At 38.5% G+C, this 16,229-nt stretch overlaps 1 protein-coding gene across 1 annotated transcript in view; it reads right to left on the bottom strand.

Moving 5' to 3' along the window:
• Positions 1-16,229, bottom strand: part of MORC1 (MORC family CW-type zinc finger 1) — a 212,637-nt gene that overhangs the window by 152,347 nt on the left and 44,061 nt on the right. The window contains exons 9-11 of the mRNA XM_049857885.1: positions 4,315-4,394; positions 3,578-3,648; positions 1,358-1,422 (exon numbers count right to left, since the gene is read on the bottom strand). Of these exons, the coding sequence (XP_049713842.1) occupies positions 1,358-1,422; positions 3,578-3,648; positions 4,315-4,394 (216 nt within the window). The remainder of the gene's footprint in view (positions 1-1,357; positions 1,423-3,577; positions 3,649-4,314; positions 4,395-16,229) is intronic.

Below are 16,229 nucleotides of genomic sequence, written 5' to 3' on the forward strand. Positions count from 1 at the left end.
TACTTAACAAATGTTATTTTCCTTCCCCAACCAAAAATGACGGCAAATACAACTCCTCCCTCCACCCGCCCCAGAGCCACTCCCCGTCCGCCCACTGAATACGGCTTTTTCTTTTGAGGTTCATAACAACGTACTAGTACAACTGCCATAATACACTCGTTGGACTGCGCGTATACATCTGTCATTAAAGGACACTGATAGATTTCCATCAGTCCTTCTATGTGGACACAATATACAGAGTATATCAGACTTTCTCAGAAAGTTATTGACACCGGTTACGCTATCAGGTGTTTATTAAATCCAGCGTACACCTAGGGTTAAATATACGCGGGTCAAACTTTTCTCAAAAGTCTCTACTCAATAATTGGATCCCAGCTCTTCAACAGTATGTTGAATGTGTAAGGGACCCCAGACCAGGGTGTCAGAGGATACAATATAATCATTCTGCAATATTAAATGTCATGCTGTCTTCAAATAATTAAAAAAAAAGAAAGCATTTTACTTTTAAAAAAAGTCCAAGCCAACTGGCATTATTATAGTAAAGCACAGGCTGGTCATCAGTAATAGGTACTATTATGATTGCAAACAAGTCCTCAACCAGACTGTTCTTTCTGAATTTGTATGATATTTATTTAATAGTTACTTCAATAAATGCATAAACAATGTTTCAAATTTAAGTTTTGAGGAAAGTTATGGTTTTATGAAATTGCATGGTTCATAAAAATAATATTCAAATCTAATCATATGATCCTAAAAACTAGTTTCTCAAAATTATCACATAGTCTTCAAAGTGTGACCTTACTGGAACAGCACTGACTATTTTCAGTTTAACTTAACATCTAAGTTGGAGAGCTAATCAATTTACAGATGTAAATATTTTGTTTTATTTCATAGGCTTACTACTTTGACTTTGTTAACTATATGTAAATGATATATTTACTTGGAATGTAATTTTCTATCTTAAATGTTAAGTTACTGAAGAGGAAAGTAACTGCGACTGGCTCTCTGGTTCAACAGCAAAGGACGTGAATGGAGAGAGACACGGTCAGCCGATACCTGGGCAGCCCACTTCCTGAGACATCTCATCCAGACAAACAACCAGGTGCTGAAATAATTTTTCACTTTATATTCAGAAGCTTTAACATAACATAGCATGTGTACATGCAAATATACACTTTATATTTTATATTGATTATGTTGGTTAAAGGACTTTGACCACATTACGCTTAATGTTGTAAGATGTCACAAGTCAAGAATGAGAAATTGTCAAAATAACCACTAAATCTGCCTACTCAGGAATCGGAATTTGTTTTAATCGAATGCAGAGGATCCTTGCAAACAGAACTCTGCGACTTACCTCCGTTTCTGTTTAAGAGTCTCACGCTTTGCTTCTACATCTCCCAAAGCTTCTTGTAATGCATTCTGGAGAAGTATATTTGGCTGGAAGAGAACACAATGCCATTAAATTAACGAAGGCCAAGCTGACATGTATTACCTTATGTCCAAATGTTTCAAGGGCAACAGTGACAGGTCACATGGCCCAGCAAGATTCTACTACCAAATGTACTCAATAAATATTTGATAATTGATTAAGTTCCAATATCTAAGAGGATAAATCAAATCCTAGCCCACTAATCACTGTCACGCATAGTCAGATGCACTCTCTCTATTTTTTGGAGAGAACCTCTACTCCCTGTTACGGCACCATGGCTTTGACACAAACTAAGTGAAAGCTCGGGGGAGTCGTTCAATGTGCCTAGGTTCTGGCTACTGTCTCGGAGAACAAAACCCAAAACTCATTGCCGTTGAGTCAATTCCGACTCATAGTGACCCTACAGGATATGGTAGAACTGCCTCATGGAGTTTCCAAGGAGTGCCTGATGGATTCAAACTGCCGACCCTTTGATTAACAGCCGTAGCTCTTAACCACTACGCCACCAGGGTTTCCTCTCTGAGAACAGGAAATGCTAAATTTTGTGATAATTAAGGCTTCTTTCAGGAAAAAAAAAAGTGTAATTAAAAACTTGTTAGTAGCTAAAATTTCTCTTTTCATATAAAGTTCTTAATATCTCTACTGCTCTCCAGGCAGAAAGGATATAATTCATTATTATTATTCTCACAAATAAGAAAAGACTTGGTGTACTCTATCCAACTGGCGTGAAAGCGGGTTTTTTTATTTTTATTTTTTTTGATTGAAGACTGTTTTCATTGACTTCCAAGTAAAAGAAAATGGCAAATGGTTAGTAAGTTTCACACTTCAATCTCTCAACTGCCTGGAGGAATTTAAGAGGTCAAAAGCCGAGGTCATCTGGCTGTGCTCTCTTCTCTGTGTTAAAGAACCAGTGTGTATCAGAGCCACAAAGCAGGCCGGTCAATGGCTTCCCCACCCCTCCTGTCAGAGAAGTCAGAGCACACAGCAAGGAGGCAGTGAAAAGTGTCAGATGGAGGCAAAAAGCAAGGTCCTGACCCATTAAAGAGTGTGTTTCTCTTGTCCCTCAGATACATAATAGCAAAGGGAATTTATTTCTTAGAAATAGCGACAATGAAAAAACAAAGCTTAAACCTTAAAAATATGACAAGAATTTTTTATCTTTAACTCAAGAAAATAGAGGAAAAGGGAAAAGTGAGAGAATCCTGGGAGAACCTGTATAAATTTAGCTTTGGGCGTTAGCACATACGATTCTTTGATTCCATCACCTACTCATTACTGTGAGATATGAGAGCTCCTTACTAGGCACAGCCTTGTTCTTGAACATTTAAGGGGAAATCATGGAAAAGATTAATATATTTTGGTCTGCAGAAGGGGATGAAAGAAAGGTGAAGAGTTTTTCTCTGTCCTCATATTTACCCCTTTGTATGCAAACAAATAAGTTGCTTAATGAATCACCGCAGTAGAAAATTGTGCACCATATTTTCAGTAAAAATGAGGAAACTTACACGTCCTATAGTACATTTTTTCCTCATTTAGTAACAAGGCGTTATAATTAATGATAAGAGTTCTTTATAACCTATCTGAGCCATAGACATATTGCAAGGGTTACAGAGAATGTTTAGGAACTGTGAGGAGGAACTCATAAGAGCTTTGTAAGCTGGAAGCATTGTTATTAATATTTGTAATTACAGCATATAACTCCTAGCACTGGAAAGAAGGATTGCTTATTAGTCCTCTCCTTCCTTCCCCATTTATTTGGGTCTCTGAGGAGCTATAATTTGAATAGATATTTTCAAATAGACTTAACGGTCCAGTTTTTCTACTAGCATCTTGTTATTTTCTCTTTTTCTCATATTACTTCTCTTTTCACTCTAAGCAAATTAGTTGTGATGCTCTTCTCCACTGTTTAAATCCACACAATGTTCTGTTCATCTTTGCTCTCAGGCTTAGCTTCCTCCCCATTTGCTGGGTGTCCCCCCTTTTTCTGAACTTATCTATTCTGTTTACCTGTGCTAAAATCAACTTAACCTTCTGAGCTCATCTGTGGTTAAAAGTTTAAGAAGTAAATTATAAGGCACAGCTATGCACAGAAAAAAGCAAATGACAGTGTTTGCTGTTTAAAATCCTACTTTTTCTACATCGTACCTTGGGAGGAGGTGACAAAGTTGTGTCCAGTTTATTGACTTTCATTTGTGCTTCTTTCAGTATGAGTTCAGCTGGAAGTTGAAGCAAGATAGCTGTAATAGGGAAATTCTTTCAGGAAAATTTAAGTGAGCATTTTCTGTGGATATAGCCATGACGACTGCATATGGCATACAAATCATAATACCAGAAAACCTTACGGTCCTTTCATAGAATTCCAAGTCTAGGCAGCTGTGCTGGGCTCCTCTCAGGCATGATAACGTACAGGGTTAACTATATATACGAATCCAAAAATCAGGCGTGAGCTTTCAGCTCACTGAAAACTAAAATCAGTGCAACGTGGGTATACAGCTACTCTTTACTCCTGGGTCACTGGGTAAGGATGGCTTTGTCCCTGCCATTAGAGGAGTGGATGTTTAGAATATTCTCTCCTGAAGTGGAAGCAACTCTGGTCTCTAATATGACATAACTCATTATTATGATGGCCAGAGTTTCTAATAGATACTAATCTAATTCTGAGTGTGTTCTGGATTATAATAAAAAATAACATCATAATTAAACAAAACTAGCCTTGCATAAGATGTGTTATGAAGTTCTTTAGAGGCAAGAACTGCTTCTGATTAACTGAAGTAGTTTCTACAATGCTTAGACCAGTGCATGGCTCAGTAAAAGTGCTCAGTTAATGTTTGCTAAATGGATAAACATTAAAAAGGTAATGTAGGCTATTAGAAGACACATACCAATCTTAACAGCTTCTTCGGCATTTTTAACTTCATTTTTAAATGTTCCTTTAAAAGAAGATGTAACATAGAGATACTTTCTGGAAAGAAGAAAGAAGAATATAATCAAGTTAGATTATCACTTTTAAAGTATATGACAATATTATTTAATAAGATTGTAAGCTCCAGAAATAAGCAATTATTAAGTAAGATTAATCAGGTAAATTATATTCAGCTTAGTCTACTATGCTGGAAATGACAAATTGAAAAGGATGGCATTCACTGCCAAAAAGAACTTTTCAAGATCTGTGCTGAAATACAACACTGTCAGTAACAGGATAATATCCATATACCTACAGGGAAGACCAGTTAATATGACTATTATTCAAATTTACACCAACCACTAATGCCAAAGATGAAGAAACTGAAGATTTTTACCAACTTCTGCCATCTGAAATTGATCAAACATGAAATCAAGATGCATTGATAATGACTGGTGATTGGAAGGTAGAAGTTGGAAATGAAGAAAAAGGATCAGTAATCGGAAAATATGGCTTTGGTGATAGAAATAACGTCAGTTATTCATTGCAAATACCTTTTTCCAACAACATAAATGACAAATATACACATGGACCTCACTGGATGGAATACAGAGGAATCAAATCCACTACATCTGTGGAAAGAGACTATGGAGAAGCTCATCATCATCAACCAATAAACAGCCAGTGGCTGACTAAGGAACAGACCATCAGTTGTTCATATGCAAGTTCAAGCTGAAGAAAATTAAAACAAGTCCACGAGAGCCAAAGTATGATTTTAAGTATATCCCACCTGAATATAGGGACCATCTCAAGAATAGATTTGACCACTCTATACTAATGACGAATTTTTATACTAATGACCAAAGACCAGACAAGTTGTTGGATGACATCAAGGACATCATACCTGAAGAAAGCAAAAGGTCATTAAAAACACAGGAAAGAAAGAAAAGAGCAAAATGCCTATCAGAAGAGACCCTGAAACTTGCTCTTGAACCTTGAGTAGCTAAAGTGAATGGAAGAAATGATGACGTAAAAGAGGTGAATTCTCAATTTCAAAGGGCAGCTCCAAAAGACAAAGTAAAGTATTAAAATGAAACCTGCAAAGACCTGAAGTTAGACAACCAAAAGGGAAAAACATGCTTGGCATTTCTCAAGCTGAAAAAACTGAAGAAAAAATTCAAGCCTCAAGTTGCAACACTGAAGGATTCTATGGGCAAAATATTGAATGATGCAGAAAACATCAAAAGAAGATGGAAGGAATACACAGATTCATTTTACCAAAAAGAAATGGTTGACATTCAACCATTTCAGGAGTAGCATGTGATCAAGAACCCACGGTATTGAAGGAAGAAGTCCAAGCTGCACTGAAGCCATTGGCAAAAAAAAAAAAAAAAAATGGGGGGGGCGGGCTCCAGGAACTGACAGAATACCAATTGAGATATTTCAACAAACAAATGTAATGCTGGAAGCACTCACTCGTCTATGCTGGAAAACAGTTACCTGGCCAGCTGACTGGAAGAGATACGTATTTGTGCTCATTCCAAAGACAGGTAGTCCAACAGAAAGCAGAAATTATCAAACAATATTATTAACATCACATGCAAGAAAATTTTATGATAAGATAATTCAAAACCAGCTGCAGCAGTGTATGGACAGCGAACCACCAGAAATTCAAGATGGATTCAGAAAAGGATGTAGAACGAAGGATGCGGAAAAGGAAAAGATCAGATGACCCTTGGCTAAAAGCAGAGAATACAAGAAAGATGTTTACCTCTGTTTTATTAATTATGCAAAGGCATTCGATTGTTTGAATCATAACAAATTATGGGTGATACTGTGAATGGGAATTCCTGAACACTTAATTGTGCTGATGTGGAACCTCTACACAGACTGAGGCAGTCATTCAAACAGAACAAGGAGATACTGTGTGGTTTAAAAACAGGAAAGGTTTGTGTCAGGGTTGTATCCTTTCACCATACTTATTCAATCTGTATGCTGGGCAAATAATCTGAGAAGCTCAACTATATGAAGAAGAATGAAGCATCAGGATTAGAAGGCTCATTAACAACCTGTGATACGCAGATCACACAACCTTGCTTGATGAAAGCAAAGAGAACTTGAAGTACTTAATAATGAAGATCAAAGACTACAGCCTTCAGTATGGATTACTCCTCAACATGAAGAAAACAAAAATCATAAAGAAAACAAACAAAGCAGCTCAGGTAAAGCAAAAAATCACATACAAAGGGGAAACAACAAGACAAAGCTAAGCTCTGATTACTCCGCAAAAACCATGCAGGCAAGAAGGCAATGGGATGACCTATATAAAACCTTGAATGAAAAAACTTGCCAACCAAGAATAATGTATCCTGTAAAACTCTCTCTCAAATATGACGGTAAATTGGGACATTTCCAGATAAACAGAAATTAAGAGAATTTATAAAAGTCAAACCAAACTTACAAGAATTATTAAAGGGAGTTCTTTGGTTAGAGAACCAATGTCAGACAACAAACCTAATCTAGGACACAGGTCAGTATCAGCCAAATACCAACCTAGGTAATGAACTCTCAAGGATAAAACAAAACTAAAAGATTCAAAACAGGAAACTAGAGAAGTCAATCTATAAATGACGATGTCAAAACAATAAAAGGGTAAATATACAGAGTAGACATAGAACTTCCAAATGGAAAGGAAGTCAAGGCACTACCAAGTAATAAAAGACTAGTTCAAACGTAGAAAGATAAGGATAAATTTAAAGATAACTGTCATGGATTGAACTGTGCACCCCCCAAAATATGTGTCAGCTTGGCTAGGCCATAATTCCCAGTGTTGTATGATTGTCCAGAGTTTCTTCATCTGATGTGATTATCTTATGTGTTGTAAATCCTATTGCTATGATGTTAATGAGGTAGGATTAGAGGTAATTATGTTAATGAATCTACAAGATTAGATTGTGTCTTAAGCCAACCACTTTTGAGATATAAAAGAGCAAAGTGAGCAGAGAGACATGGGGTCCTCATACCACCAAGAAAAAAGAACCAGGAGAATAGTGTGTCCTTTGGACCTGGGGTCCCTATGCTGAGAAACTCCATAACCAGGGAAGATTGATGGCAGGGACCTTCCCCTAGAACCAACAGAGAGAGAAAGCATTCCCCTGGAGCTGGCACCCTGAATTCAGACTTCTAACTGCTAGACTGTGAGAGAATAAATTTCTCTCTGTTAAAGCCATCCACTTGTGGTACTTCTGTTATAGGAGCACTAGATAACCAAGACAGAATTTGGTACAAGGAGTGGGGTGCTGCTCTAACAGATACGTAAAAGGTGTCACTGGTTTTGAAACTGTGAATGGACAGAGAAGTCAGAAAGAAATGAAAACTGTTAACACTGGAGAACTGAAACAGATGGTAAGAAGCAGCAGCAGATAAACGGCAGCAGCAGAACCAGAGACCAGCATGAGACAATGCTGGACCCAACCCAAAGAGAAAGACAGCTGAGTGTCTTTGGCAGGAGGCTTCCTGGCAGAGTGGGGTGCCTCCAAGCACTTATCAGTGGAGCTAGGCTTACCACCCATGGAGCAAAAGAGCTGAGTACCTTCTGGTCGAAGTTTACCCGTGTAGTGGGGTGCCTCCAGGCACTTACTAGTGGAGATAAAGAGCTCTGGAACATTTGCCCCAGCAGGGCAGACACATGCAGTGAGGACTGAGGGGCTAAGAGGCCAAGGAACCAGGAATCAGAAGCTGAAGAGACAAGGAATACAGGAAGCAGAGCTGCCTCAGTCTCAGAGAATACAGTTTGTACTCAGATCTGACAAGAAGAATGGAGCTGCCAAAGCTAAGGGAGCAGAGTTGCCATTCCAGTGGGCCTGGAAGATGGAGCTGAAGCTCAGGGCCAGGGGGCCTCCATTCAGAAGCAGGGGAGTGTGGCCAACATCCAGAATCTGGAGGACAGGGCCTCTGCATAAATGGTCTCAGAGAACAGAGAATTATTTTCAAGACTTGAGGGCTAATGTAATGTGTTCTGCTGACTGGCTTGGTACCTGTTATTCCTTCTTTCCCTACAATTTCTCCCATTTGTAATGGAAATATCTAGCTTCTGCCTGTTCCACCACTGTACTTTAGAAGCAGATAACTTGTATTCTAGATTTCATAGATGAAGAGGAAGTTTTGGATTTTGGACTTGGAGTTGAATTAAGACCTTTGCTATGATATGATGGGGTGAATGTTTTACATGTGGCAAGGACACGAATTTTGGGGGGACAAAGGGTAGAATGTCATGGATTGAATCATGTCCTCCCAAAATATTTATCAAACAAGCTAGGCCATGATTCTCGGTATTGTGTGATTGTCTACCGTTTTTGTCATCTGATATAATTACATGTTGTAAGTCCTACCTCTATGATGTTAATCAGGTAGGATCAACGGCAGTTATGTTAATGAGGCAGAACTCAATCTACAAGATTAGACTGTGACTTAAGCCAATCTTTTTTGAGATATAAGAGAAAGAAGTGAGCAGAGAGACATGCGGACCTCATGCCACCAAAAAAAAAAAAGAGAATAGCACTGGCTATTTGATCCAGGGTCCCTGCACTGTGAAGTTCCTCACCTGGGAAAGACTGATGGCAGGGACCTTCTCCCAGAACCAACAGGGAGAGAAACCCTTCCCCTGAAGCTGGTACCCTGAATTTGGACTTCTAGCCTTTAGACTGTGAGAGAACAAATTTTTCTCCGTTAAAGCCATCCATTGTGGTATTTCTGTTATAACAGCACTAGATAACCAAGACAGTAACCACAAAGAAAGTTAACAAACCTATTCATCAAAATGAAGAAGAAAAACATAAAGTCTCGGTAAACACAAAATCTACAATAACAAAACAAATGAAATTTCAAAAACAAAAAGAATTCAGCACAGGAGAGTAAGAGGAACCAAGAAAACATCAGCACAACAAAAAAAGTAATATAAATGACAGCAAGAAACTCATACTTACTGATAACCACACTGAATGTAAATGGTTTAAATGCACCCACAAAGAGACAGAGAGTGACAGAATGGATTTAAAAAAAAAAAAAATCCATCAAAATGCTAGCCTTCATAGACATATACAGAACACTTCACCCAACAGCAGCAAAGTATACATTCCTTTCGAACACATATGAAACATTCTCTAGAATAGACCATATCTCAGGCCACAAAGCAAACATCAAAAAAAATCCAAAACACTGAGATAATACAAAGTATCTTTTCTGATCAGAACATCTTAAAAGTAGAAATTAATAACAGGAAGAGCAAGGAAAAACCAAATACATGGAAACTGAATAACTCCTTTAAGAAGCACTTTTTTTTATTTTAAGAAGCACTGGGTAACAGAAGAAATCAAAGATAGAATAGAAAAATTTTCTAGAATCAAATAACGAAAACACATAATACCAAAACTTTTGGAAAACAGCAAAAGCAGTGCTCAGAGGTTAGAAGCACATACATTAAAAAAAAAGGGATAAAATCAAAAGATTAGTCCTACAATTCGAATAGAAAAAGAACAGCAAAAGAAGACCATAGCCACCAGAAGAAAGGAAATAATAAAGATCAGAGCAGAAATAAATGAAAAAGAGAACAGAAAAGCTATAGAAAGAATCAACAAAACAAAAAGTTGGTCCTTTGAAAGGATCAACAAAATTGTCAAACCACTGGCCAAACTGACAAAAGAAAAACAGGACAGGAAGCAAATAACCTAAATAAGAAATGAAATGGGGGACATTACAGCAGACCTAACTGAAATAAAAAGGATCAAAACAGAGTACTATGAAAAAGTGTTATCCAACAAATTTGAAAACCTAGAGGAAATGGACAAATTTCTAGAAACACACTACCTCCCTGAACTACCACAATCTGAGGGAGGAAATGTGAACAGACCCATAACAGGACATAAGATTGAAAAGGTAATTAAAAAAAAACTCCCAACAAAAAAATCCTGGCCCAGATGGCTTCACTGGAGAATTCTACCAAACATTTAGAGAAGATCTCACAGCAGTACTACTCAAAACAATTTCAGAACATAGAAAATGAAAGGATACTTCTGAAGTCATTCTATGAAGCCAGCATAAACCTCATACCAAAGCCAGGCAAAGAGACCACAAAAAAAGAAAATTACAGACCAATATTTCTCATGAATACAGATACGAAAATTCTCAACAAAATTCTAGCCAATGGACTTCAGCAGCGTATTAAAAAAAAAGATACACCACGACCTAGTGGGATTCATACCAGGTAAAAAAGGATAGTTCAACATTTGAAAATCTGTTAACATAATCCACCACATAAATAAAACAAAAGGATCACATGATCATCTCAATCAATGCAAAAAGGGCATTCGAAAAAGTCCAACACCCATTCCTGAAAAAAACTCTCCATACGGTAGGAATAGAAGGATATTCCTCAAAATAATAGAGAGCATCATACAAAACCTGGATCCCTGGTGGCCCAGTGGTTAAGAGCTTGGCTGATAACTAAAAAGTCAGCAGTCCGAATCCACCTACTGCTCCTTGGAAACCTTATGGGATGGTTCTACTCTGTCCTACAGGGTCACTATGAGTTGTCATTGACTCAACAGCAACAGGTTTAGTTTGGTTTTCATACAAATTCAACAACCAACATCATTCTCAAGGGAAAGAGGCTGAAAACATTCCCCCTGAGAACAGGCAAAAGACAAAGATGCGTGTTATCACCACTCCTATTTAAAATTGTGCTGGAAGTCCTAGCTAGAACAATAAGGCAAGGGGGGAAAAAAAGCAACCAAATTGATAAGAAAGAAATAAAACTATTCCTATTCATGGATGATATTATACTATACATAGAGAACTCTAAAGACTTCACAAGAAAACTACTGGAACTAATAGGAAGATTCAGCAGAGTGGCAGGATACAAAATAAACATACAAAAATCAGTTGGATTCCTATACACCAATAAAAAGAACAATGAAAAGGAAATCAGGAAAGTAGTACCATTTTTAATAGCCTGTAAAAAAAAAAAAAAAAAAACTTAGGAATAAATCTAACCAGGGATGTAAAAGACCTATACAAAGAACACTACAGAATACTACTGCAAGAAACCAAAAGAGACCTACATAAATGGTAAAACGTATGATGCTCACTCATAGGTAGACCTAACACTGTGAAAATGACAATTCCTACCCAACAAAAAGCAATCTATAAATAAAGTACAATCCTAATCCAAATACCAACAACATTCTTTAACAAGATGGAAAAACTAATCTTCATATGGAAAGGGAAGAGGCCCATAATCTTTATATGGAAAGGGAAGTAAAACACTACTGAAGAAGAACAAAGTAGGAGGCCTCACACCACATAACCTCAGACCCTAGTATACAGCTATGGTAGTCAAAACAGCTTGGCACTGGTACAATTACAGACACTTTGATCAGTGGAAGAGAATTGAGAACCCAGATGTAAATCCCATCTACCTACGGCTACCTAATCTTTGACAATGGCCCAAAATCCATTAAATGAGGAAAAGAAAGTCTTTTTAACAAATGGTGGTGGCAAAACTGAATGTCCATCTGTAAAAAAATGAAACAGGATCATATCTCCAACCATACACAAAAACTAATTCTAAATGGATCAAAGACCTAAATATAAAACCAAAAAGTTTAAAGATCATTAAAGAAAAAATAGGGTCAACACTAGGGGCCCAAATATATGGCATAAACAGGACACAAACCATAACTAACAATACACAAACACCAGAAGATAAGCTAGATAACGAGGATCTTCTAAAAATTAAACACTTATACTCATCAAAAGATTTCACCAAGAATAAAATGAGATCCTACAAACTGGGGGAAAATTTTTGGCTATGACATATCCAACAAAGGTCTATTCTCTAAAATCTGTAAGAAAATCCAACACCTCTACAAAAAAAGACAAATAATCCAATAAAAAGACGGTGAAAGGACACCAAATACACAAGGAAAATATGATCGCAAAAGACAGAAAGGGCCACATAAACCAGAGATTGCATCAGCCTGAGACTGGAAGAACTAGATGGTACCCAGCTACCACCAATGACTGCCCTGATAGGGAACACAACAGAGCATCTCTGGTGGAGCAGCAGAAAAATGTGATGCAGAACTCAAATTCTAGCGAAAAGACCAGGCTTAATGGTCTGACTGACACTGGCGGGGCCCTAGAGGACATGGCCCCCGGACACTCCGTTAGCCCAAAACTAAAACCACTGCCAATGCCAACTCTTCAAAGATTAGACTGGACTATAAGACATAAAATGATACTGGTTAGGAGTATGCTTCTTAGCTCAAGTAGACAAATGAGACTATGTGGGCAGCTCCTGTTTGGAGGCAAGATGAGAAGGCAGAGGGGGACTGGAGCTGGTTGAGTGGACACAGGAAATACAGGATGGAGAGGAGGGGTACGCTGTCACATGTAGGGAGAGCAACTAGGGCCACATAACAATATGTGTACAAGGTTTTATATGAGAAGCTAACTTAAACTGTAAACTTTCACTTAAGGCACAATTAAAAAAAAAAAAAAAGATGGGGAAAGGATACGAAGAGACACTTCACCAAAGAAGACATTCAGGTGGCTAACAGACACATGACGAAATGCTTGCTACCACTAGCCATTAGAGAAATGCAAAATCAAAACTACAATGGGATGCCATTTGACCCTGTCATTTCCAACACGAATCAAAAAAACAGAAAATAACAAATGTTGGAAAGGCTGCGGGAAGACTGGAACTCTCAGGCACTGCCAGTGGGAAGGCAAAATGGTACAACCATTTTGGAAAATATTTCTTTAAAAAGCTAGAAATACCATATCATTCAGCAATCACACTCCTAGAATATATCCTTGAGAAATAAGAGCCATCACACAAACAGACTTACACACACCCATGTTCACTGCAGCATTATTCACAATAGCAAAAAGATGGAAACCTAAGCCATGAATGGATAAATGAACTATCGTACATACACAATGGAATAATATGCAATGATAAAGAAAAATGATAAATCTATGAAACATCTCACAACATGGATGAATCTGGAGGGCATTATGCTGAATGAAACGAGTCAATCACAAAAGGAGAAATACCGTACATGAGACCACTATTACAAAAACTCAGGAAAATGCTTCCACACAGAAAGAAACAATCTTCGATGGTTATGAGGGAGAGAAAGGAGAAACATTAACTAGACAGTAGATAAGCAGCAACTTAGGTGAAGGGTAAGACAGCATATAAGACTGGGGAAGTCAGCACAACTTGACCGAGGCAAAGTCATAGAAGCTTCCCAGATACACCAAACTCCCTGAGAGACCGACCTACTGGGCTGAAGGCCGAGGACCATGGTATGGAGGACATCTAGCTCAACTGGCTTAACACAGTCTATAAAGAAACTCTTCTACATCTGACTGTGGTGAATAGCCACTGGGGTCTTAAAAGCCTGCGAGCGGCCATCCAAGACACATCCATTGATCCCATCCCGGCTGGAGCAAAGAAGAATGAAGAAAACCAAAGACACAAGGGAAAGATTCGTCCAAAGGACTAATGGACCACAACCGCCACAGCCTCCACCAGACTGAGCTCAGAATAACTAGATGGTACCTGGTTACCACCATGGACTGCTCTAGCAGGGATCACAATAGAGTGAGAAAAAAATGCAGACTATTTAAATTCACACACACGCACGCACAGATACACACACACACACACACACACACACACACAACACACACAGCCTTGCCAGTCTGACAGAGACTGGAGAAACCTGAAAGCATGGCCCCACACACCCTTTTAATGCAGTAGTGCAGTAACTCCTGAGGTTCACCCTTCAGCCAAGGATTAGACAGGTCTATAGAGCCAACAATAACACACGTGAAAGATGTGCTTCATAGTTCAATCATGTATGATACTAACGGGCACATCAGCCCCGAAGCAAAGAGGAGAAGACAGGAAGGGACAGGAAAACTGGACGAATGGAAACAGGGAAACTGGGATGGAGAAGGGCAGGGTGTTCACACATTGCGGGCTTGGCAAGCAACATTACAAAACAATTTGTGTATTAACTGTTTAATGAGAAATTAATTTGCACTGTAAACTTTCACCTAAATCACAATAAAAAAACCAAAGTGTGTGTGTGTGTGTGTGTGTGTGTGCGCGCTGTGTAAATGTGCAGAATACCACCTGGAAGGGTCCTTATCCGCCTCCTATCAGAGGTTCCCCTTGGGGAGACTGTGGATCGCTAGAACACAGAGTGAATAACAAGTGGTAAAGGAAGTTCTAAATTATTTGATGTTTTTCCCGATATTAATTCCATATTGTTTAAAATTTTATTAATTTTACTATTTTAAGGGCAAAATAGAATTCCTCCCCCTCAAGAGAAATAAAAACAGAAAGATCTGAATTTTTTTCAAGATTTTATGCCCAGAACCATGCAGTGCAGCACGATGCGAGCATCTGCTGTGACTGCTTTGAACAGAACAACCTGCAGAAATTTACACTTACATTTGGCATTTAATTTTCACACTTACAAAATTCATCTAAAACCTTTTGACTAATATCAAAAACAATATTTTAGAAATTTTATGTTAAAAAAATAGACTTTGAGAAAACTACGGCTTTAAATTTTTTAATGCAGGGAAACATAGCCAAGATTATGAATCTAACTACATTCTAGTATTCACAATCGTGATTATTTTATTTTTAAATTATGAGCTTACCTAGTATTGTTATGCCATAATATAGTCCCAAGGAGCCCTGGTGGCACAGTGGTTAAGCACTCGGATGCTTAACCAGATGCTAGCTGAAAGGTCTGTGGTTCAAACCCACCCACTGCTCTGAAGAGTCACGATCTGCTCCTGTAAATATTACCGCCTTGGAAACCCTATGGGACAGTTCTACTCCGTCCTATAGGGTCACTATGAGTCAGAATTGACTTGACAGTGTATAACAACAACGGAATAGCTAAAATTATTCATTATTACTCATATGTAATTAGCAGGATCAGGAACTTTCTCATATGAATGCTGATAGGTAGATCTGGCTGTGAAATAGGCCTCTCAAACAGTATGTCCAGGATGAGGTGGAGTTCTCCACTGACCATTGCTCCTAACCTCCACACCTCTGCCTCTCCTGCCATTCCCAAGTTTTGGCTCAGGGAGAAAACTTAGGATGTTTGGCACAGGATATTGGTGATGGTGGCACAACACGATTGATGTAATTGATTTCACTGAATTGCAGATGTGAAAAACGTTGAATTGGCAAATGTGTTACCTACACTTTTACAATTAAAAAAATAAAATTAATAAAAAACAGAAAAATAAACAAACAAAAAAACCTGGGAAGCATTCATAACTCCTCATTTTCTGGCTAGCCCACACCCATTTCCATCAGCAAGTCCTATCTTCACATGTCTGTCATCAGAGCACATCTCAATACTTCTGCCACGAGCATCCTAGGACACCTGGAGTAAGGTATTCTAACTAGTCTCCCTTCCTCTCCTCTTCCCCATAAAATCAACTGCCCACTCAGCAGCCATACTGATCTTCATAAAACTATGAAGTAATAACTTGTTGCTGGAGGACCTGTGTGGCCTGCCCACACCTTCCTCACCTCCTCCCCGACGCTGCACTCCTGCTACACAACCAGCCTTTGTTCCCATCCTTGCACTCACTGCCCTTTCCTCCTGGGACCGTCTTCCCAAATATCCTTGCACGACGCACTCCTGCATGACTCCCTGTGTTACCAGGCCTCCAAGATGTCCCCTAACAATTCTGAACTCCTGGCTTTCATGCCTTGTGGTAGTGCCCTCCTACACTGAATCCAGGCTGGCTTATGTGAATAAAAGAATACGGCAGAAGTGATGGTGT

Source organism: Elephas maximus, chromosome 18, assembly GCF_024166365.1.
Source record: "Elephas maximus indicus isolate mEleMax1 chromosome 18, mEleMax1 primary haplotype, whole genome shotgun sequence".
Lineage (NCBI taxonomy): Eukaryota > Metazoa > Chordata > Mammalia > Proboscidea > Elephantidae > Elephas > Elephas maximus.